The sequence below is a fragment of the Tachypleus tridentatus genome, unplaced genomic scaffold, assembly GCF_004210375.1.
Source record: "Tachypleus tridentatus isolate NWPU-2018 unplaced genomic scaffold, ASM421037v1 Hic_cluster_2, whole genome shotgun sequence".
Taxonomy (NCBI): Eukaryota; Metazoa; Arthropoda; class Merostomata; order Xiphosura; family Limulidae; genus Tachypleus; species Tachypleus tridentatus.
The window spans coordinates 46,910,815-46,933,753 of NW_027467782.1; the positions used below are offsets into that span (position 1 = coordinate 46,910,815).

The window sequence follows — 22,939 nt, forward strand, 5'->3', positions numbered from 1 at the left end:
GTAAAACAAAATAGCCTTGCACACTGCCGGACAATTTCTAGTTACCATACCAAACACTAGGGTATTCGAGCCAGCCACCTATGGGCGATGGATGTTTACATTTCCTGAAAGACCATTTTATAGCAATAAGTTATCCAGAAAGTGATAAAATATGTATATATTCCAATGTTTAGTAACGGATTATTGTAGATCAACTCTGAACAAAGCTGTTTATTTACCATGAGATTTGTTGTACGCTCGTGCTGATTGGTATTGTTAATTACAAAATATTTTATTATTACAGCAAGTATCCTCCATCAACAATGATAGACCTCGACCAAGTGTCTCGTCAACCGTATCGATTACGTCAACAACAACTGTCAAACCGTCGACAACAACCACAACGACACCGAGACCCACAACAACCAAAACAACAAGAAAGCCTTTCATAATCACAACAGAAAAAACTCCCTTCTTCTTGACATTACAACCTTCGAATCCAGTGAAACCCGTTCTTGAGGGATCTAGTCAAAGTAGGCAATTGTTATTATTATACCACAAATGTCCTTAAGAGTTCTAGTCAAAGTGAGGCAATTGTTACTATAATACCACAAATGTCCTTAAGAGATCTAGTCAAAGTAGGCAATTGTTACTATAATATCACAAATGTCCTTAAGAGATCTAGTCAAAGTGAGGCAATTGTTACTATAATACCACAAATGTGCTTAAGGGATCTAGTCAACGTGAGAAAATTGTTACTATAATACCACAAATGTCCTTAAGAGTTCTAGTCAAAGTAGGCAATTGTTACTATAATACCACAAATGTCTTCAAGGAATCTAGTCAAAGTGAGGCAATTGTTATTATAATACCATAAATGACCTTGAGAGATCAAGTCAACGTGAGAAAATTATTATAATACCACAAAAGACCTTAAGGGATCTAGTCAAAGTAGGCAATTGTTACTATAATACCACAAATGTCTTCAAGAGATCTAGTCAAAGTAGGCAATTGTTATTACAATACCATAAATGTCCTTAAGGAATCTAGTCAACGTGAGAAAATTGTTATTTTAATACCATAAATGTCCTTAAGGGATCTAGTCAACGTGAGAAAATTGTTATTTTAATACCACAAATGTCCTTAAGGGATCTAGTCAAAGTGAGACAATTGTTATTATAATACCACAAATTTCCTTAAGGGATCTAGTCAACGTGAGAAAATTGTTACTATAATACCACAAATGTCCTTGAGGAATCTAGTCAAAGTAGGCAGTTGTTATTATAATACCATAAATGACCTAGAGAGATCTAGTCAATGCGAGAAAATTGTCTAAGAAATGTTATGATACGTCAACTGTCACAAAGTCAGTGCGATGGATGGTTCTGCATGTCATCTACAAGCTTAGAAATGTCCGGCTTGATGCTTGACGTTGAAAGACGCAAGACTGCTTCCAGATGATCATTAGTCAGCTGATTGCGAGTGTTGTTTTTGTTCAGTTTCATATGCGAGAAAGCCTGTTCGCAGCAGTACGTGCTGTCAAACATGCTGGTGTGGACAAGTGTGTTCTCTTTCAGATTAGCAAATGTATCAGGCAACGTTTTGTAGAAGTCAAGGAAACTGTTTTCTCGGTAAATAGCACGTAGTCAGATGCCTGGAGATCAGTAAGTTCGAGCTGATATTCTGCTGACAAGTCATCCACTGACACACTGAACAGATCAGCAAAACGTTTCATCAACAATCTGCATTGATTAAAGTCATGAAACCGTGACTTGAAGGACTGAATCAAAGTATCTAGCTTCCCAACATAAACTTGTGTCAATGTCCTGATTCTTCTGCAGCTGTGACTGAAAAGTGGGAAAGTGCACGAAGCTGCCTGATGCTGCCGGAACAACTGCAACTTTGTCCTGAAAGCTGAGACGTGATTTGCAAGCTGACAGACAAGCTGTTTTTGACCTTGCAACTTCAAATTAAGATCATTCAAGTGTTGTGTCATGTCGACCACAAAGGTCAAATCAAATTGGATCAGTCATGGAAATCACTTCTGTCTTTGTTCTTGCTTCTGAGGAATTCTATCACCTCATCAATCAACTCCCAAAATCTTCTGAACATCTTCCATCGACTCAGCCAGCGTATTTTACAGTGATACACAAGGTCACCATAGTCTGAATCAATTTCTTCAATAAGACTTCGAAACTGACGGTGATTGAGCCCTCGTGATTTGATGAAATTAATGGTTTTCGTCACTGATGCCATCAGTTCCTAAAAACCAAGTTCTTTACTGCACAGGTTCTGTTGGTGAATATTACAGTGCAATTTCACCAACTGTCTGTCCTGCTTTCCTCGATGGTTCATCAACAGTGCTACCAGCCCACTACTTTCTCCGGTCATGGCTGGTGCTCCATCAGTTGTCACACTTACCAGTTTCGTGAAATCTAATGAAACACAATTACACAGTCGTATTGTCTCCTCGAATAGAGCAGACCCAGTTGTCTGACCCTTCATGGAACCCATGCCGATTAGTTCCTCTGTGATATCAAACGATGACGACACACCACGAACAAAAACTAGTAGCTGTGATGTTGAACTGATGTTAGTCGACTCGTCTGCTGTCAAAGAGAAGTAGACAAAGTTGGCTGCTTTATTTGTAAGCTGCCTTGTCACGTCTGCTGAGAGGTGTGAAATTCTTCGTTGAACTGTCATACGATTCAAAGCCACCGTCTGTAGCTTGCGAACTGCTTTCGGATACAACTTTTCCGATGCAGTAATCATACATTGCTTGACAAAATCACCATCAGTGAACGGTCGGCCAGATTTCGCTATCATCAATGAAATATCGTAACTGGCCTCACAAGCTGCACCGAAATCTGCTGACTGCTTTGAGAAAACGTTCTGCTGGTGATTCAGCAACCGCCGCAGAGATTCAATTCGAGCTGTTCGTTTATCACCGACAACGTTGTGTAAATCTTTATGCTTCGACTCACAACGACACTTTATATTGGACGACTGTCGAATGACACAGCAGATAAATCACGTTCTTCTGTTGTTGAACAAAACAGTATCGCGCAGTCCAATCATCATGAAACTGTCGGTTTTCGTCGTCAACTTTACTTTTACGATTAGCTGCCATTTTTGTTACGAAATAATATAAAAATTCGGCTCATAAGTAAATCTCGAAGAACAATTGGAACGCGTGAGATTTCGTAATTACGGAAATATTACGTCATTGCACCAATGATTAAATACCTATGCATTAAAGAGATTTGTTTATTAAATTTTCTGTATTGCTCGACACAAATACGGAACCATTTAGTATCTAATCTAATGCATATTCTTCTATAGCGCTTAATCTTCGCGCAGGCGCGAACTCTTTATGATTGACTTTCTCGTTGGACATCGCGGGCCGGACTTTGTGCACCACTGCCTTAAGAAATCTAATCAAAGTAAGGCTATTGTTAATATGATACCATAAATGTCCTTGAGGGATCTAATCAAAGTAAGGCTATTGTTAATATGACACCATAAATGTCCTTGAGGGATCTAATCAAAGTGAGGTTATTGTTATTGTAAACATTTGTTTAGAAAATGTGACGTATGAACACATAATATTTTGCCTTCAATGTTTGTTAATGTGAAAGATATATTTCTATGATTTTCTGTGTAGTTTAGGTAATTACCTCATTACAAACTTAAAACAGTCTTACAATTGACTTCAACAAACATTTACGCATTTGTAGCTACTAATATAAAACCTATCATTCTTGGTAATTCCAGAGTAGGCTTACTGAGCTGTACCCATCTCTGACATCGAATACCATTTTTATAGTTATGAGCCTTCTAGCTGAGCTGCCCACAGGGTTTCGATACATGTGATAGGTATAGAACACTTAGGCCATTACATATCTTTATGATTAAGAAACAAAATATCAAGCTGAGCCACCAGGGGAGCTCTGTTGATTCTAACAACAAGAAATGTTAATTCATACATGTTTGTAGTTGGTGGGAAGTCTTGATACTAGGTTCTGTGGTTCTGAGTAGGTTTAGTGAATATATTTGTTTAAAAGATGACGTTTTCACTAAGTTACATTTAAGCGTGCGAGTGTGAAACCCCCTATATTTATTATTGTAATCACTTTCTTAAACGTCAGAGACACAGTTGAAGGTACCTTTGACCTCACCAGAGGGCAATACTTACATGTTTTATTTTCTATCAGTCTTGTTTATAAACAAGTATCAGTTACATTCACATTATTTACATGACAAAATAGCTTTTCTCTACCTCAAAAAAATAAATAAAAATATAACAACCAAACACAAGGTGGCGCTCAGTAGTATAATGTTATGATCGCAAACATTTATTGACTTTAACCGTAAAATTACTAATGGATTTAATATGGATTGCAACTAGATGTTTAAGTTTATTAAAAATATTTTTATTTACTAAAGTGGGTTTGGATCCATAATTTCATCGGTAACGTGATACCTAATTACAAACATATGGCTAAAACAAACATTTTAAATATTACAATTAACCCTAGTCCGTGCTGTTGGGATTCTCTGTAGAGAGATTTTACCTTACAGGTTTCATGACTTCTTCACACACAATGTTGTATCAAACAAAACGTTCAAGTAACTCTACCAACAGCGAGCGATATAAAAACATGTCCGCCATTTAAGGGTTAAACTTATTACTACGACGACCAACTAACACCGTCTAATAATGACACCAAATCGCTAGCTCTATAATCCAGACATCCCAGTGGCTCAGCGGAAAGTCTGGGGGCTTACGCCGCTAAAATTCGAATTTCGATACCCGATCAGAGTTGATTTGTGTCTAACAAAACTTAAACGTTCATAGCGTATTAATTCTTTAGACACCATAGTTTCGCATACTAAAATACAAAATACTTTCTGTTCACAGCAGTGTGTGGCTTGGAAAGTCGAAATTCTCGAATTGTTGGAGGCTACGAAGCAAATCCGGGGCAGTGGCCATGGATGGTATGAACTTTACAAATGCATTCTTTAACTATGTAACTCATCAAATATTGATGTTTAATATACCAAAATAAACCTGCAGGAATTGGGCAAGTTATTTTAGATGATATAGAAATAGTAACATACAAGCACCTTGGTCTTGTAATGTTTAAGTTTTTTATTTGAGTTGAACACAGGATCATGGACAGGTGAAGGGGTGTTGAACTACTACTCCAATATTCTAAAAAATCCAAAAGGTCCATTTTTTCCGATTAAAGAAATGTTCTGTGGATCACTTAATTTATCATTTTTTGACTGCAGAACAAAAAGTTCCACATTTTTCGGGGAAGAAACCCACTTTGTAGTACTAGCTACCCCCCTTGCTTTAGTTAAGTATATATTTATTATTCTAACCATAAATTAACAGTATTTTGACTCGCTGTTTATTTAAGTTAATCTTAACCATTTGTCAGATTGATTAAATTGTCAAAAATTATACGTGTTCAACTGGTTACAAAAATCGCAACTGGTATCTCAGGCAGTATTTCAATACCTCACTTGGTTTCTCTTCTTTATTATACGTGTTCAACTGGTTACAAAAATCTCAACTGGTATCTCAGGCAGTATTTCAATACCTCACTTAGTATCTCTTCTTTATTATACGTGTTCAACTGGTTACACAAATCTCAACTGGTATCTCAGGTAGTATTTCAATACCTCACTTGGTTTCTCTTCTTTATTATACGTGTTCAACTGGTTACAAAAATCTCAACTGGTATCTCAGGTAGTATTTCAATACCTCACTTGGTTTCTCTTCTTTATTATATGTGTTCAACTGGTTACAAAAATCTCAACTGGTATCTCAGGTAGTATTTCAATACCTCACTTGGTTTCTCTTCTTTATTTTACGTGTTCAACTGGTTACAAAAATCTCAACTGATATCTCAGGTAGTATTTCAATACCTCACTTAGTATCTCTTCTTTATTATACGTGTTCAATTGATTACAAAAATATCAACTGGTATCTCAGGTAGTATTTCAATACCTCACTTAGTATCTCTTCTTTATTATACGTGTTCAACTGGTTACAAAAATCTCAACTGGTATCTCAGGTAGTATTTCAATAACACAGTTAGTATCTCTTCTTTATTATACGTGTTCAACTGGTTACAAAAATCTCAACTGGTATCTCAGGCAGTATTTCAATACCTCACTTAGTATCTCTTCTTTATTATACGTGTTCAACTGGTTACAAAAATCTCAACTGGTATCTCAGGTAGTATTTCAATAACACAGTTAGTATCTCTTCTTTATTATACGTGTTCAACTGGTTACAAAAATCACAACTGGTATCTCAGGAAGTATTTCAATACCTCACTTAGTATCTCTTCTTTATTATACGTGTTCAACTGGTTACAAAAATCTCAACTGGTATCTCAGGCAGTATTTCAATACCTCACTTAGTATCTCTTCTTTATTATACGTGTTCAACTGGTTACAAAAATCTCAACTGGTATCTCAGGTAGTATTTCAATACCTCACTTGGTTTCTCTTCTTTATTATATGTGTTCAACTGGTTACAAAAATCTCAACTGGTATCTCAGGTGGTATTTCAATACCTCACTTGGTTTCTCTTCTTTATTATACGTGTTCAACTGGTTACAAAAATCACAACTGGTATCTCAGGAAGTATTTCAATACCTCACTTAGTATCTCTTCTTTATTATACGTGTTCAACTGGTTACAAAAATCTCAACTGGTATCTCAGGCAGTATTTCAATACCTCACTTGGTTTCTCTTCTTTATTATACGTGTTCAACTGGTTACAAAAATCTCAACTGGTATCTCAGGTAGTATTTCAATACCTCACTTGGTTTCTCTTCTTTATTATACGTGTTCAACTGGTTACAAAAATCTCAACTGGAATCTCAGGTAGTATTTCAATACCTCACTTGGTATCTCTTCTTTATTATACGTGTTCAACAGGTTACAAAAATCACAACTGATATCTCAGGTGGTATTTCAATACCTCACTTGGTTTCTCTTCTTTATTATACGTGTTCAACTGGTTACAAAAATCTCAACTGGTATCTCAGGTAGTATTTCAATACCTCACTTGGTTTCTCTTCTTTATTATACGTGTTCAACTGGTTACAAAAATCTCAACTGGTATCTCAGGTAGTATTTCAATACCTCACTTGGTATCTATTCTTTATTATACGTGTTCAACTTGTTACAAAAATCTCAACTGGTATCTCAGGTAGTATTTCAATACCTCACTTGGTATCTCTTCTTTATTATATGTGTTCAACTGGTTACAAAAATCACAACTGGTATCTCAGGTGGTATTTCAATACCTCACTTGGTTTCTCTTCTTTATTATACGTGTTCAACTGGTTACAAAAATCTCAACTGGTATCTCAGGTAGTATTTCAATACCTCACTTGGTTTCTCTTCTTTATTATACGTGTTCAACTGGTTACAAAAATCTCAACTGGTATCTCAGGTAGTATTTCAATACCTCACTTGGTATCTCTTCTTTATTATACGTGTTCAACTGGTTACAAAAATCTCAACTGGTATCTCAGGTAGTATTTCAATACCTCACTTGGTATCTCTTCTTTATTATACGTGTTCAACTGGTTACAAAAACCACAACTGGTATCTCAGGTGGTATTTTAATACCTCACTTGGTTTCTCTTCTTTATTATACGTGTTCAACTGGTTACACAAATCTCAACTGGTATCTCAGGTAGTATTTCAATACCTCACTTAGTATCTCTTCTTTATTATCTTAGGGTTGCAGGATTGAGCTTCGTTCGCACCAAACATGCTCACCCTTTCAGCCGAGGGGGCGGTTTAAATTGACGGTCAATCCCACTATTCGTTGGTGAAAGAGTAGCCTAAGAGTTGAGGGAGGGTGGTGTGACTGTCTGCCTTCCCTCTACACTTACACTGGTAAATTAGGGACGGTTAGCGCAGATAGCCTTCGTGTAGCTTTGCGAGAAATTAAAAAAGATATATAACAACGAATAGTGGGATTGGCCGTTACATTTTACGTCCCCACCGATGAAAGGACGAGCATGTTCCGTGTGACGGGGATTCGAACCTGCGACCCTCGGATTACGAATCGATGGCCTTAACCACCTGTCTTATTTGTTGTAAACCAAGAGTTGGCTGTGTGTGGTTATGACTAGCTACTTTTCTTTTAGTCTTACACTGCTAAATTATATCTGCTAGCGCAGATAGCTTTGCGCAAAATTCTAAAAAACAAACTGAAACTATTATCTTAGTATAATGAACCCTTTTAATATATTTGAGAGGGGTAGTAATTGCAGGTACTTTATTTAAATTTGGAGATACTGACGTTATCAGCTGAAATTCAAAATAAATATAAATATTTATGGTGATAACAAATGTAAGAAGTTACGAAGAAAACATATAATAATTAATATTCATAAAAAATTAGACGATAAATATTATGGAAACTATAAAATACTATTGAAGGTGTTATGAGTTCTTGCTTGCGGGTCAACGTAACTGTATAGTTTAATAGGTTTCGTTTTTTCTACAGGCGGCAATATTTTTGCAGACGAGACGGGGAAAACAATTTTGGTGTGGAGGCGCTCTGGTCAGCGACAATGTTATCGTGACAGCAGCTCACTGTTTGTCGCATCCTAATGGTTTCAAGTAAGGCCTACGTGATATTAGACTGTGAAGCCTAATCTTCAAGATCTATATATACTTACTTCATAAACCAAAACCGTGAGAGTGAAGTAATATTGCACACTGTTCATGATATTACTATATTAGCATATAAATATAATAGTATTATATATTTCACCTCATTTGTAAATATGTTTAAATAGAAAATGATGAAGAAATAGTAATTTTTGTACTAATTCATTAACCTGTTCAGTGCCGAAGACGACATAACTCGTCCAAGCCGATCGGTAACACAGTGCCACGGGCGAGTTAATTCGTTCTCAATAATACCTAACTTCAACGCTAGATGTCAGCATCATGCATTTGACCTACTTACAAATTGACGCCAAAATGGCGTCACGAAAAAAGTTACAAAATGAAGAAGCATTAGAATTGTATTGGAGCAGCTGAAATACTTGGCAGTCAACAAGTTAAATAAAAGAATGCATTAACGTGACATTTCACAACAGATAAAAATAAATAATAAAACATTAAAATAAAACGCAATCGCTTTCAACAGTTCAAACTAATCTAAGTGGACAAAGTAGAACTCTTAAGGTCACTATGTATAGATATATATGACCACAGTACATTATACATTCAGGCTCTCAGCCCCTTACCCCAGAGGTACAGCAATATATCTGTGGACTCAGACCGCAAGAAACTGGGTTTCGATACCCGTGGTAAGCAGAGTACAGGTAGCTTATTGTGTAGCTTTGTACTTACTTCGAACCACACAGACAAATTTTCAGGTTAAAATCCTTCTATAAACTTAAATTTTTACTAACTTCCATTTCATTATTATGTTTTCTCTGTTTTTTAAAATTTCTATCGATTGTTACATTGATGGTTGACTCAGTTGGCTAGGAAAACAGACTAATTTCTGTGTTAAACTCTAGGTACAGCCCGAGTCAGATGAGGGTACGACTCGGAGATCACCATCTGTATTCTGATCAAGACTTTGGTGCTCCACGTGAATATCGAGTTCAGAGTTCAGTTCAACACCCACAGTTCGTTAGAAACGGATTTTATAACGACATTGGTCTCATCAAATTAGAGGAACAAGTTCAATTTAATACGTTCATAGATCCTATTTGTTTACCAAGCCCAGACGAGTTTCGTCCTATCGACTTGGTCGGACAGATTGGAACTGTGTTAGGCTGGGGAACCACATCTTATGGTAAGTAATCGGTACGTATGTCAATCATTACAAAGGTAACAGTTTGGGTGTAGGAAGGAAGCCATTATTATTTTAGCACACTTTAGATTCTGGTCATTTGGTCAATACAGGTCTACAGACCAGCAGATTAGAGATTTAGTACATTATAATAAAACGATTTCAAAATCTCACCATGATGTTACAGTCCATACCGGTGATGCTCTACCTGACGGCCGTGCATCCTGATAATAGCTTTGCATTATAGTTTACTTTGCAAAAGGTTCTGTCAAAAGGTTGTCATGTTACAAGTAGACATAGTTTCTGCATGCTTTCTAAAATCCATCTAAAATATGAGAACGACGGTTTGTAGCGCTTGTTTCAACAGTTCAATCACATAGAGATCCATGGGTGATTTGACCAATTTGTATTCATATGAAATACTACAAAAACTCGTTTCATTTTCCACCTGCTGAATATATCTGATGGTTGAATGGTTTTGCTATGTGTACACGTGACTTGTGTCGCTTCACCAGGCGGATAGTCTTCTTCATTACGTTGCATAATGTAACCTGGAGCACGTAGACGGCTTTTGACACTGACATTTATATTCGTGGATTCTTATTACAACAGAAGAACCAGTTATGAAAGTTTTTTTTTTAAAATAGTCCTGATGCACGACTCTTAAAATAGTCCTGATACTCTACTCTTAAAATAGTCTTGATAAACAACTCTTAAAATAGTCCTGATACACAACTTTTAAAATAGTCCTGATACACAACTTTTAAAATAGTCCTGATACTCTACTTTTAAAATAGTCCTGATACACAACTTTTAAAATAGTCCTGATACACAACTTTTAAAATAGTCCTGATACTCTACTTTTAAAATAGTCCTGACACACAACTCTTAAAATAGTCCTGATACACAACTCTTAAAATAGTCCTGATAAACAACTCTTAAAATAGTCCTGATACACAACTTTTAAAATAGTCCTGATACTCTACTTTTAAAATAGTCCTGACACACAACTCTTAAAATAGTCCTGATACACAACTCTTAAAATAGTCCTGATACACAACTTATCGATATTCCTTTGTTTTTCAATTCAGTAAAGTACAAGGGACATCTTTATGGTCGGAGTGTATGAATATTTCACTTTTGAAATAGCTGTTAGATACTACTTTCAACAGTGATTAATTTTTGTGGTATTACACCTCCTACGTAACAACATCAAAATAAAGTTCTGATTCATCCCGTTCCATCCCGACTGTGGTCTTTCACGTGACTTGCTAATTTGCATATTAAAATAGAATGTAGCTAATTCTTTGTGTAATTCCTTTCAAAAAAAATTTTACAAGCCTGGGGAAAACCATTTATGTTGTACGCACTTCGTATTATCTTGTAGGACTTGCACACTCCAATGGTCGTTAAGCCTTGTTGAAAGATTTTACTAGTCTATGAGTAAAAGTTTGGAAGTTATTGTCAAAAATCAAACTTTATTTTTTTTGTAGCTGAGAATCTAAAAAAAGGTGGTGGCGTTATAAACTAAAGTATGTCTTATGGATGGTTTTAGCCTACGATGTCAAAATTTTTGTTTGTTTTTGAATTTCGCGCAAAGCTACTCGAGGGCTGTAAGCGCTGGCCGTCCATAATTTAGCAGTGTAAGACTAGAGGGAAGGGAACTAGTCATCACCATCCATCACCAATTCTTGGGCTACTCTTTTAACAGTGAATAGTGGGACTGACCGATGCATTATTACGCCCCCACGGCTGAAAGGACGAGCATGTTTGGTGCGACGGGGATTGGAACCCGCGACCCTCAGATTACAAATCGAATTCCTTAACCCACCTGGCCATGCCAGACCGCCTAAAATGTCAAAATAGTTTCACATGTGTCGTAAAATTTGGATAAATAATTCTAGAAAGTAAAATTCTTATTAATAGTTTCGCGCACTTCATCCACTAGGTGGAATTTTGGCTTACGAATCTTAAAGTATCTATACTGTATGTTACTTCTGACGCAATACGGTGAAATGGCTGGGTTTTAAAGTTTATATTTCGTTTGGTTTATTCTATGTTGACACATGCACTCTTTTCCCTAAAGTATATCTACAATAAAGCTATCATTTTATAAATGTAGTTTACCTCAAGGGAATCAAAGTAGTTGTAATGTTTACCTCTTGTCGTATCAATGATACATTATGGCTGAAAAGTAATAGGCCTAAAGAGAATAAAACTATTACTTAAGGGAAGACCTCATAATATTAGATTCTGTCCAAATCCTGTACAGTAATTTTACTATTACCGATTGAATCCCCTGTGAACTGTGTGTAGATAATGGATGATTTTAAACATTTTTTAAGTTCTTTACATTGAGGGTTGTTACAGGCAAAAACATAAGGTTTTTAATATATATGGATCCCTACCACTAAAGAACGGTATGCAAACATCGCTAATTTGGTGGTTAAAAACCTAAAATTAGACGTCAGTGTCCTAGACAACTAAACATATGGATGTCTTCGTTGTGCTCATAATAATTTTGTACACTAGACTAGTTTTGGTTTAAAGCAAAATTTCCGAGAACTAAAATAACTTTATTTTCAACTGTTTAGTTTTTTCTTCCTGGTATCATATTAACTCGAGAAAATAATTTTTATTATTATGAACACAGGAGGGCGCAACAGTGGCGCTTTACACCAAGTTTCCATGCCAATCTGGGACAATGACGATTGTAACCGAAGGTATTTCCAACGAATCACGAGCGGATTTTTATGCGCAGGATTTATTGAAGGCGGGAAAGACGCTTGTCAGGTACGTTAAATAAAATATCTGTTCACCTTCTCACGTTTTTAATAGTACGTTTTATTATTCAATTATATTTTTAACAATTTGATGAGCATTAAAATATTACGTAATCATTATACACCTACGTCATGACAGGGAGACTCAGGAGGCCCCCTAATGGTTAGAAATAGAAACAGAAAATGGACTTTGGTCGGTGTGGTGTCGTTTGGCAGTCGATGTGCCCAAGCTGGATATCCCGGAGTTTACACTCGAATTACAGAGTATATAGACTGGGTAACAAAAAATGTTGAGATGTGAGTTCTCAATTAATTTCTTCTCTGTTGGGTTGGCAATGATAGTGATTGTTTATCAGTTAAATATTTTTATCGCACATATGATACTGTCTATAAAACATATTCATTAAACTTTTCTAAATATGTTACAAAAACAAACCGTAATCAATGCGATATATTGATTAAAATGTTTAAAAACAGAAATATATAAATTACTGAATTTATATAATAATAGCTTCCGGATTACCAGCTGTTGTTTTTGTATACATTTTAAAAAGTGGCATGCAGGTTCACTCAGTAATGACTCAGTGATAACGAGACACCTACTTGAAGTAAAAATGTATTCTCAATACGGCTGCTACGGGTGTTAAAACTTTAATTTAAATACAGTACACAATAACATTGTGACCTTCTTAGGTCATCTTCAGGTGAAAATACTCATATCAGATGTCCTGAAAATAGATAACTGATGACTTATAACCTGGTGTGAAGATAAACAGTTCTGTATCTGGTTGTTTACTACAATTTTACTGTAGCTCCTTGACATATTTTCATGTAATATGTATTCGATTAGATATCTCATTAAGCCTGTAGAATTGTATAAAAGTTAGTTTATACTGTCTCATATTAAATATTATATTAACTACGAAACTGGTTTCGTGACAAAATAAACGTGTTATCCACCAATATGTGTTTTCTTTCTAGTACGAACTAAGTATCAGTCATTGTTAATAAGTAGAGTCATCACACCTATAAAACCAGTTATCACTGCTAATAAGTAGTGTCATCACACCTATAAAACCAGTTATCACTGTTAATAAGTAGTGTCATCACACCTATAAAACGTGTTATCACTGTTAATAAGTAGTGTTATCACACCCATAAAACCAGTTATCACTGTTAATACGTAGTGTCATCACACCTATAAAACGTGTTATCACTGTTAATAAGTAGTGTTATCAAACTTATAAAACCAGTTATCACTGTTAATAAGTAGTGTCATCACACCTATAAAACCAGTTATCACTGTTAATAAGTAGTGTTATCACACCCATAAAACCAGTTATCACTGTTAATAAGTAGTGTCATCACACCTATAAAACGTGTTATCACTGTTAATAAGTAGTGTTATCACACCCATAAAACCAGTTATCACTGTTAATACGTAGTGTCATCACACCTATAAACCAGTTATCACTGTTAATAAGTAGTGTTATCAAACTTATAAAACCAGTTATCACTGTTAATAAGTAGTGTCATCACACCTATAAAACCAGTTATCACTGTTAATACGTAGTGTCATCACACCTATAAAACCAGTTATCACTGTTAATAAGTAGTGTTATCACACCTATAAAACTTGTTATCACTGTTAATAAGTAGTGTTATCACACCTATAAAACTTGTTATCACTGTTAATAAGTAGTGTCATCACACTTATAAAACTAGTTGTCACTGTTAATAAGTAGTGTCATCAAACTTATAAAACTAGTTATCACTGTTAATAAGTAGTGTCATCAAACTTATAAAACTAGTTATCACTGTTAATAAGTAGTGTCATCACACCTATAAAACCAGTTATTACTGTTAATAAGTAGTGTCATCACACCTATAAATCTTGTTATCACTGTTAATAAGTAGTGTTATCACACCTATAAACCAGTTATCACTGTTATAAGTAGTGTCATCACACCTATAAAACGTGTTATCACTGTTAATAAGTAGTGTTATCACACCCATAAAACCAGTTATCACTGTTAATACGTAGTGTCATCACACCTATAAACCAGTTATCACTGCTAATAAGTAGTGTTATCACACCTATAAAACCAGTTATCACTGCTAATAAGTAGTGTTATCACACCCATAAAACCAGTTATCACTGTTAATACGTAGTGTCATCACACCTATAAAACGTGTTATCACTGTTAATAAGTAGTGTTATCACACCTATAAAACTTGTTATCACTGTTAATAAGTAGTGTTATCACACCTATAAAACTTGTTATCACTGTTAATAAGTAGTGTCATCACACTTATAAAACTAGTTGTCACTGTTAATAAGTAGTGTCATCAAACTTATAAAACTAGTTATCACTGTTAATAAGTAGTGTCATCAAACTTATAAAACTAGTTATCACTGTTAATAAGTAGTGTCATCAAACTTATAAAACTAGTTATCACTGTTAATAAGTAGTGTCATCAAACTTATAAAACTAGTTATCACTGTTAATAAGTAGTGTCATCAAACTTATAAAACTAGTTATCACTGTTAATAAGTAGTGTCATCACACCTATAAAACCAGTTATCACTGCTAATAAGTAGTGTTATCACACCTCTAAACCAGTTATCACTGCTAATAAGTAGTGTTATCACACCTATAAACCAGTTATCACTGCTAATAAGTAGTGTTATCACACCTATAAAACCAGTTATCACAACTAATAAGTAGTGTCATCACACCTATAAAACCAGTTATCACAACTAATAAGTTGTGTCATAACACCTATAAAACCAGTTATCACTGCTAATAAGTAGTGTCATCACACCTATAAAACCAGTTATCACTGTTAATAACTAGTGTCATCACATCTACAAAACCAGTTATCACTGTTGTTACTGTTAAAGCATATATTTATATCTCCAAAATGTGGGTTGCCTTGTGTTTCAAGTTTGATGTCAGCGCTCCCTAGTGAGGTTCCAAACTATGGAATACCATGAAACAGATGCAGCCCCCACAATGATGCTGGAACGAGTGTCGGTCAATCTCTGAGCATGATTCTGATTGGCTGCCTTCCCCTCTCAACGGCGTCAGATAGTTTTATTAGGTATTCTTTGATAGATTGTTTTGACAGAGTATTCACTATGAAACTTTGTAGATTGGACGGTTTCGCATATGGATACAAAATGCGAGTACTTTTATAACGTTTCATGCACACATTAAAGTACGGTTTAGCTAATTTAAAGTGTTTGTTTGTTTTGAATTTCGCGCAAAGCTGCCCGAGGGCTATCTGCGCTAGCCGTCCCTAATTTAGCAGTGTAAGACTAGAGGGAAGGCAACTAGTCATCACCACCCACCGCCAACTGTTGGGCTATTCTTTTACCAACGAATAGTGGGATTGACCGTATATTATAACGCCCCGGCGAGCATGTTTAGTGCGACCGGGAGTTGAACGCCTTAACGCGCTTAGCCATGCCGGGCCAATTTAAATTGAAGAAAAGTGTTTATATCGCTTCGTAGAATTTCGAAATAAATACACGACCTCGTATTCTGATAAAATATACGATTCAATCTTAAATTTTTGGCGTTACAAAATCTTTTAACAGTACCGAAGATATCTCTTAAACACCAGAAAATAAATAAATAGATAAGTAAATGGAGTTTCTTAAAATAAACTGTAAGATACTACAGGGTGGCCCTAAGTCCCTACCCATCCATATATCTTATATATCCAGTGTATCTGTGTGCTGTCCCTCATTGTCGCTACATAATATTATGGGACGCCATGTTCTGTGAGACATTTTCCTCAACATAGCAGGGGTTATTGTTCCAAATGTCGCGGTAACAGCTGCCTTCAACTCATCGTGAGGGTTATAACGTTGTTTAGACACAATGCTTTTATAACATATGGATGGGTAGGGGCTTACGGGCCACCCTGTATAATATACAAAAAATTAAATGTACTAGAAAACACGTCTGAAACATGAAGATGTTCGAATAGCTTTCAAAAGTTACAGATGAACATATAATCTCCCCTCCTTTCCCCCAACTGTTATCAGAGACATTCGGAAACATTGTTTGAATAATATTATCTGCTTGCTTCTAAAAATAAACGTTTTGAGTCAGAACACGTGACACTTTTGACCTCTGTGAATTGAAAACAAAAAACTCGGTATATTTACACCTGCATTCGAAACTACTCTTACAACCAATCTCGTGATCCTATAGCTAGCACTCCAAACTACCCTTACAACAAATCTCGTGATCTACAGCTAGCACTCCAAACTACCCTTACAACCAATCTCGTGATCTACAGCTAGCACTCCAAACTACCCTTACAACCAATCTCGTGATCCTATAGCTAGCACTCCAAACTACCCTTACAACCAATCTCGTGATCCTATAGCTAGCACTCCAAACTACCCTTACAACCAATCTCGTGATCCTACAGCTAGCACTCCAAACTACCCTTACAACCAATCTCGTGATCCTACAGCTAGCACTCCAAACTACCCTTACAACCAATCTCGTGATCCTACAGCTAGCACTCCAAACTACCCTTACAACCAATCTCGTGATCCTACAGCTAGTGCTCCAAACTACCCTTACAACCAATCTCGTGATCCTACAGCTAGCACTCCAAACTACCCTTACAACCAATCTCGTGATCCTACAGCTAGCACTCCAAACTACCCTTACAATCAATCTCGTGATCCTACAGCTAGCACTCCAAACTACCCTTACAACCAATCTCGTGATCCTATAGCTAGCACTCCAAACTACCCTTACAACCAATCTCGTGATCCTATAGCTAGCACTCCAAACTACCCTTACAACCAATCTCGTGATCCTAACTACCAAACTTACAACCAATCTCGTGATCCTATAGCTAGCACTCCAAACTACCCTTGCAACCAATCTCGTGATCTATATCTAGCACTCCAAACTACCCTTACAACCAATCTCGTGATCTACAGCTAGCGCTCCAAACTACCCTTACAACCAATCTCGTGATCCTATGCACTCCAAACTCCCTACAACCAACAGCTAGCACTCCAAACTACCCTTACAACCAATCTCGTGATCTACAGCTAGCACTCCAAACTACTCTTACAACCAATCTCGTGATCCTATACGTAGCGCTCCAAACTACCCTTGCAACCAATCTCGTGATCTACAGCTAGCACTCCAAACTACCCTTACAACCAATCTCGTGATCTACAGCTAGCACTCCAAACTACCCTTACAACCAATCTCGTGATCCTATAGCTAGCACTCCAAACTACCCTTACAACCAATCTCGTGATCCTATGCGTAGCTCCAAACTCCAAACTAGCGCTCCAAACTACCTTTGCAACCAATCTCGTGATCTACAGTTAGCACTCCAAACTACCCTTACAACCAATCTCGTGATCTACAGCTAGCACTCCAAACTACCCTTACAACCATCTCGTGATCCTATAGCTAGCACTCCAAACTACCCTTACAACCAATCTCGTGATCCTATAGCTAGCACTCCAAACTACCCTTACAACCAATCTCGTGATCCTACAGCTCGCACTCCAAACTACCCTTACAACCAATCTCGTGATCTACAGCTAGCACTCCAAACTACCCTTACAACCAATCTCGTGATCCTATAGCTAGCACTCCAAACTACCCTTACAACCAATCTCGTGATCCTATAGCTAGCACTCCAAACTACCCTTACAACCAATCTCGTGATCCTATAGCTAGCACTCAAACTATATCTCGTGATCCTATAGCTAGCACTCCAAACTACCCTACCCTTACTAGCACTCCACTATACAACCAATCGTGATCCTACAGCTAGCACTCCAAACTACCCTTACAACCAATCTCGTGATCCTACAGCTAGCACTCCAAACTACCCTTACAACCAATCTCGTGATCTACAGCTAGCACTCCAAACTACTCCTTACAGCCAATCTCGTGATCTACAGCTAGCACTCCAAACTACCCTTACAACCATCTCGTGATCTACAGTAGCACTCCAAACTACTCCTACAACCAATCTCGTGATTCTACAGCTAGCACTCCAAACTACCCTTACAACAATCTCGTGATCCTTAGCTAGCACTCCAAACTACCTTACAACCAATCTCGTGATCTACAGCTAGCACTCCAAACTACCCTTACAACCAATCTCGTGATCTATAGTTAGCACTCCAAACTACCCTTACAACCAATCTCGTGATCCTGGCGCTCCAAACTAGCACTCCAATTCGTGAAAGCTAGCGCTCCAAACTACCTTACAACCAATCTCGTGATCCTATAGTTAGCACTCCAAACTACCCTTACAGCCAATCTCGTGATCCTGCAGCTAGCACTCCAAACTACCCTTACAACCAATCTCGTGATCCTATAGCTAGCACTCCAAACTACCCTTACAACCAATCTCGTGATCCTATAGCTAGCACTCCAAACTACCCTTACAACCAATCTCGTGATCCTACAGCTAGCACTCCACTAACTAACCAATTCTGTGATCTACAGCTAGCCTCTTACCCCAATCTCGTGATCCTATAGCTAGCACTCCAAACTACCCTTGACAGCACCAATCTCGTGATCCTACTTAGCTAGCACTCCAAACTACCCTTACAACCAATCTCGTGATCCTATAGCTAGCACTCCAAACTACCCTTACAACCAATCTCGTGCTTCTATAGCTAGCACTCCAAACTACCCTTACAACCAATCTCGTGATCCACAGCTAGCACTCCAAACTACCCTTACAACCAATCTCGTGATCCTACAGCTAGCACTCCAAACTACCCTTACAACCAATCTCGTGATCTACAGCTAGCACTCCAAACTACCCTTACAACCAATCTCGTGATCTACAGCTAGCACTCCAAACTACCCTTACAACCAATCTCGTGATTCTACAGCTCGCACTCCAAACTACCCTTACAACCAATCTCGTGATCTACAGCTAGCACTCCAAACTACCCTTACAACCAATCTCGTGATCCTATAGCTAGTACTCCAAACTACCCTTACAACCAATCTCGTGATCTACAGCTCGCACTCCAAACTACCCTTACAACCAATCTCGTGATCTACAGCTAGCACTCCAAACTACCCTTACAACCAATCTCGTGATCCTATAGCTAGCACTCCAAACTACCCTTACAACCAATCTCGTGATCCTATAGCTAGCACTCCAAACTACCCTTACAACCAATCTCGTGATCTACAGCTAGCACTCCAAACTACCCTTACAACCAATCTCGTGATCCTATAGCTAAGCCAATCAGGAAAGAGATTTTTGCATGATCCCTGAGCACGTGCACGGTCTTCAGAAGTTAATGTCTCAGATGGTATAAAACTGACGAACCAACGAGAAGATAACAACTATTGTTCACTCACAGGTGTATTGTTGTGTCGAGTTAAAAAAAAATTAATAGCTTCGATGGGTTCCCCGTTGGTACAGCGGTAAGTCTACGGATTTATACGCTAAAATCAGGCGTTCGATTCCCCTCGATAGACAGCACAATTTGGCTTTGCTAAAAGAAAACACACACCATTAGCCATAACAATGGAATTCATAGAAAGACACAGTAATGATACGACACACTGGTTAAAATAATTTAAAAAAATATATATTTTTGTTGATTATCGGTTAAGCCTAAATACAATGATAACAATTAGTTACCAAATACACACATATGAAGACGTATTTAAAAACAAAACAATAGACGTTTAAAAAAAATATAACACTGCACTAATTTTAGTGTCAGACAATCACGTAGTACACAAATATATCTCCAAACAGCACGTCTGTGCGTGAAACTAATCAGCTTCTGTCACGTAATTCTCACGTGGTTCAGTATCATACATTATATGTTTTCGTATTTTTGTGTCGTACCAATACAACATTGAGATTGTATCTCAGGTTGGTTGAGAAACATTTTTGCTTTAAGTGGGTTTCTCGTCATCACGGAAGATTAAGGAATGATAGCTAACAACGTAAACTTGACTAATGTGGGGTAAAATGGCGGAGGGGGGGGTACAAGAGACGTATAAACAAAATAAACCACTACAAGTTGCTTCCTACTCTGCTAACGTCTTTTCGCAACCCCCAGAAACACACTGTTACGTGCCTGTACCCTAAACAACTCAAACTAAGCCTAGTTACGCTTGAGAGAATACCGATAAACGCCTACCACAGCTAAAATAATAACCATCGGGTCGACAGGGACACACGTCAAATTTCTGGAAAACGACTATACAAGGTCAAGTACAGTTACAGAATTCTGTCGCTGCTTCTGTTCAAGTCAGCGAGATATTACAAGCATGGTGAATTAATAACATGCTGATGATGTCGGTGTTTGGTTTGTTTTACTTAACTGAACGAGATTTATCCGACTACAATCTTCCGAGCTCAAGAAAAATGATAAATATTCCATGACAACTGAAAATTACAAGCGATTTTTAAAAACTCGCGTTTAAAACACTCGAAATCTGCTTAAGTGTAACACGCACAACGTATAGTTTCTTATAAAGCTGGGAGAAGGCGTGTCCTAGCGGGTAGCGAGCCCGATTTCAATCAGAAAGATTCCCTTAACATGAAAACGTGGTCCGCACTTTGAGGTGTCAGTACGGCAAAAAAGTGGCTGTCAAGTAATACTAATTAATAAGACAAAAATAGGGCAAGTGTTGGCGGTGAGTGCTACTGACTGCCTTCCATCTAGTTCATCACTTCAAAATTAGCGCAGGTAATTCTTGTGTGGGTATTGCTGAAAAACAAGTGTCGAATTTGGTGCAAAGCTAGTTGTGGACTTACTGCGCGAGCCGTCTCTAATTTTGAATTGATAAACTGGAGAGAGGGCAGCTAATCTACATCACCCACCGCCAACTATTTCGTTATTCTTTACCACCGTAAGTGGGATTGACCCTTACATTATAATGCACTCACGGCTGAAAGACCCAGTATGTTCAATGATTAGGTCCCAACTCATGATTATCAGATTGTGACCACCAGGTGCGTAGATTTTTTACATTCGATGGGGGGGGGGATGATTTTTGCAACCACTTATGTGGACTGTTCAATTTACAAATTGGTAATCTCTGATTACCTGAACTGAAAGCTATAAACATGCAGTCACAGAGTAATCTTGTTGCCACGATACTTGCATGTATACTTAGGTCTACTGACTGATACTTACGAACTATCGCTTAGATCGAAAAGCTTAGAAGCACGCCTATATTAAAGATGTACATTACAGCTACTGAAAAAGCCTACATCTAGGCCTAATTATGTAATTCGATTAGTAAGAACATGAGAATCACAAGAACAAACACACAATTTGAAGGCCTGTGATGCAATAAAACAATTCAAGAGACCAAACTGTAGGGGGGATGACTGTATGCACCATACCCCCACCTAAAATGAAGGGGGTTATTACCCCCAGTATATGCACCCCTGGTAAGTAGTGAAGTCTCTTTACCATGTGGCGCAGATAGCCTTCGAGTAGCTTTGCGCGAAATTCAAAAGAAACCAAACCAAACTTTGCCACGTGACCCCACAAAAGAAAAAAAAAAAGTTAAACAAATAAACAAGACGAAACTTGTTCAAAACCATGGTAATGACATCTCTCTATAATAATAATTTTCTGTGTCATATATCTTATGGTTTTTAATTAAAAACACACTAAAAATTGTAATGAATTTTTGTAACCCATTGCGTGATACGTTCCTTATCATTCAAAGTGTAAACAATAATTTCTTACAAACTGTAAACTGTGTAAATAGATGTGGAAAATTATTACTTTCTGAAAGTACACGTAAAGTCATTGTCAGTAACCAACATCACTTTATATTACGTTAAGTTTGAAGGCTAATAACGCTTACATCCGGGTTTCGATTAACGTGTTGGACAAGGCACAGACAGCCTTTAATTTAACACCCATACCAGCCGTTCTCAGATACAAAGTTGTTGGTTTCTTTGTCGAAACGTTGTTCTCTCCTTATCAGTAGTAGTGTTAATACCCATACCAGCCGCTCTGAGATACATTTTTATTTCAAGTGGGTTTCTCGTCATTAAGAAAGACTGTACAAACATTGTTTGTGCTATTACTAATAAAATGTTCTTTACTAAGCAAGTAACGATTTTTTGTATTAATTTTTAACGACATTTTAATAGGTTTTATAGTAAGTTAGAGGGTGGGTGTGCCAAGCAGACTGCAACCCTCGCCACACGTTATCTGAACTTTTGAAGACCGAGTTCACATTATGAGTTTTCTTACAACCTGCTGAAAGGGCTGGCCTGCAGACTAACGGGTTAACCCTTATATAAA

General features: G+C 37.2%; 1 protein-coding gene across 1 annotated transcript in view; it reads left to right on the plus strand.

Moving 5' to 3' along the window:
• Nucleotides 1-483: 483 nt before the first annotated feature.
• Nucleotides 484-22,939, plus strand: part of LOC143242300 (uncharacterized) — a 115,384-nt gene continuing 92,928 nt past the window's right edge. The window contains exons 1-6 of the mRNA XM_076485661.1: nt 484-512; nt 4,901-4,977; nt 8,528-8,643; nt 9,558-9,838; nt 12,489-12,628; nt 12,758-12,915. Of these exons, the coding sequence (XP_076341776.1) occupies nt 4,975-4,977; nt 8,528-8,643; nt 9,558-9,838; nt 12,489-12,628; nt 12,758-12,915 (698 nt within the window). The 5' untranslated portion in view covers nt 484-512; nt 4,901-4,974. The remainder of the gene's footprint in view (nt 513-4,900; nt 4,978-8,527; nt 8,644-9,557; nt 9,839-12,488; nt 12,629-12,757; nt 12,916-22,939) is intronic.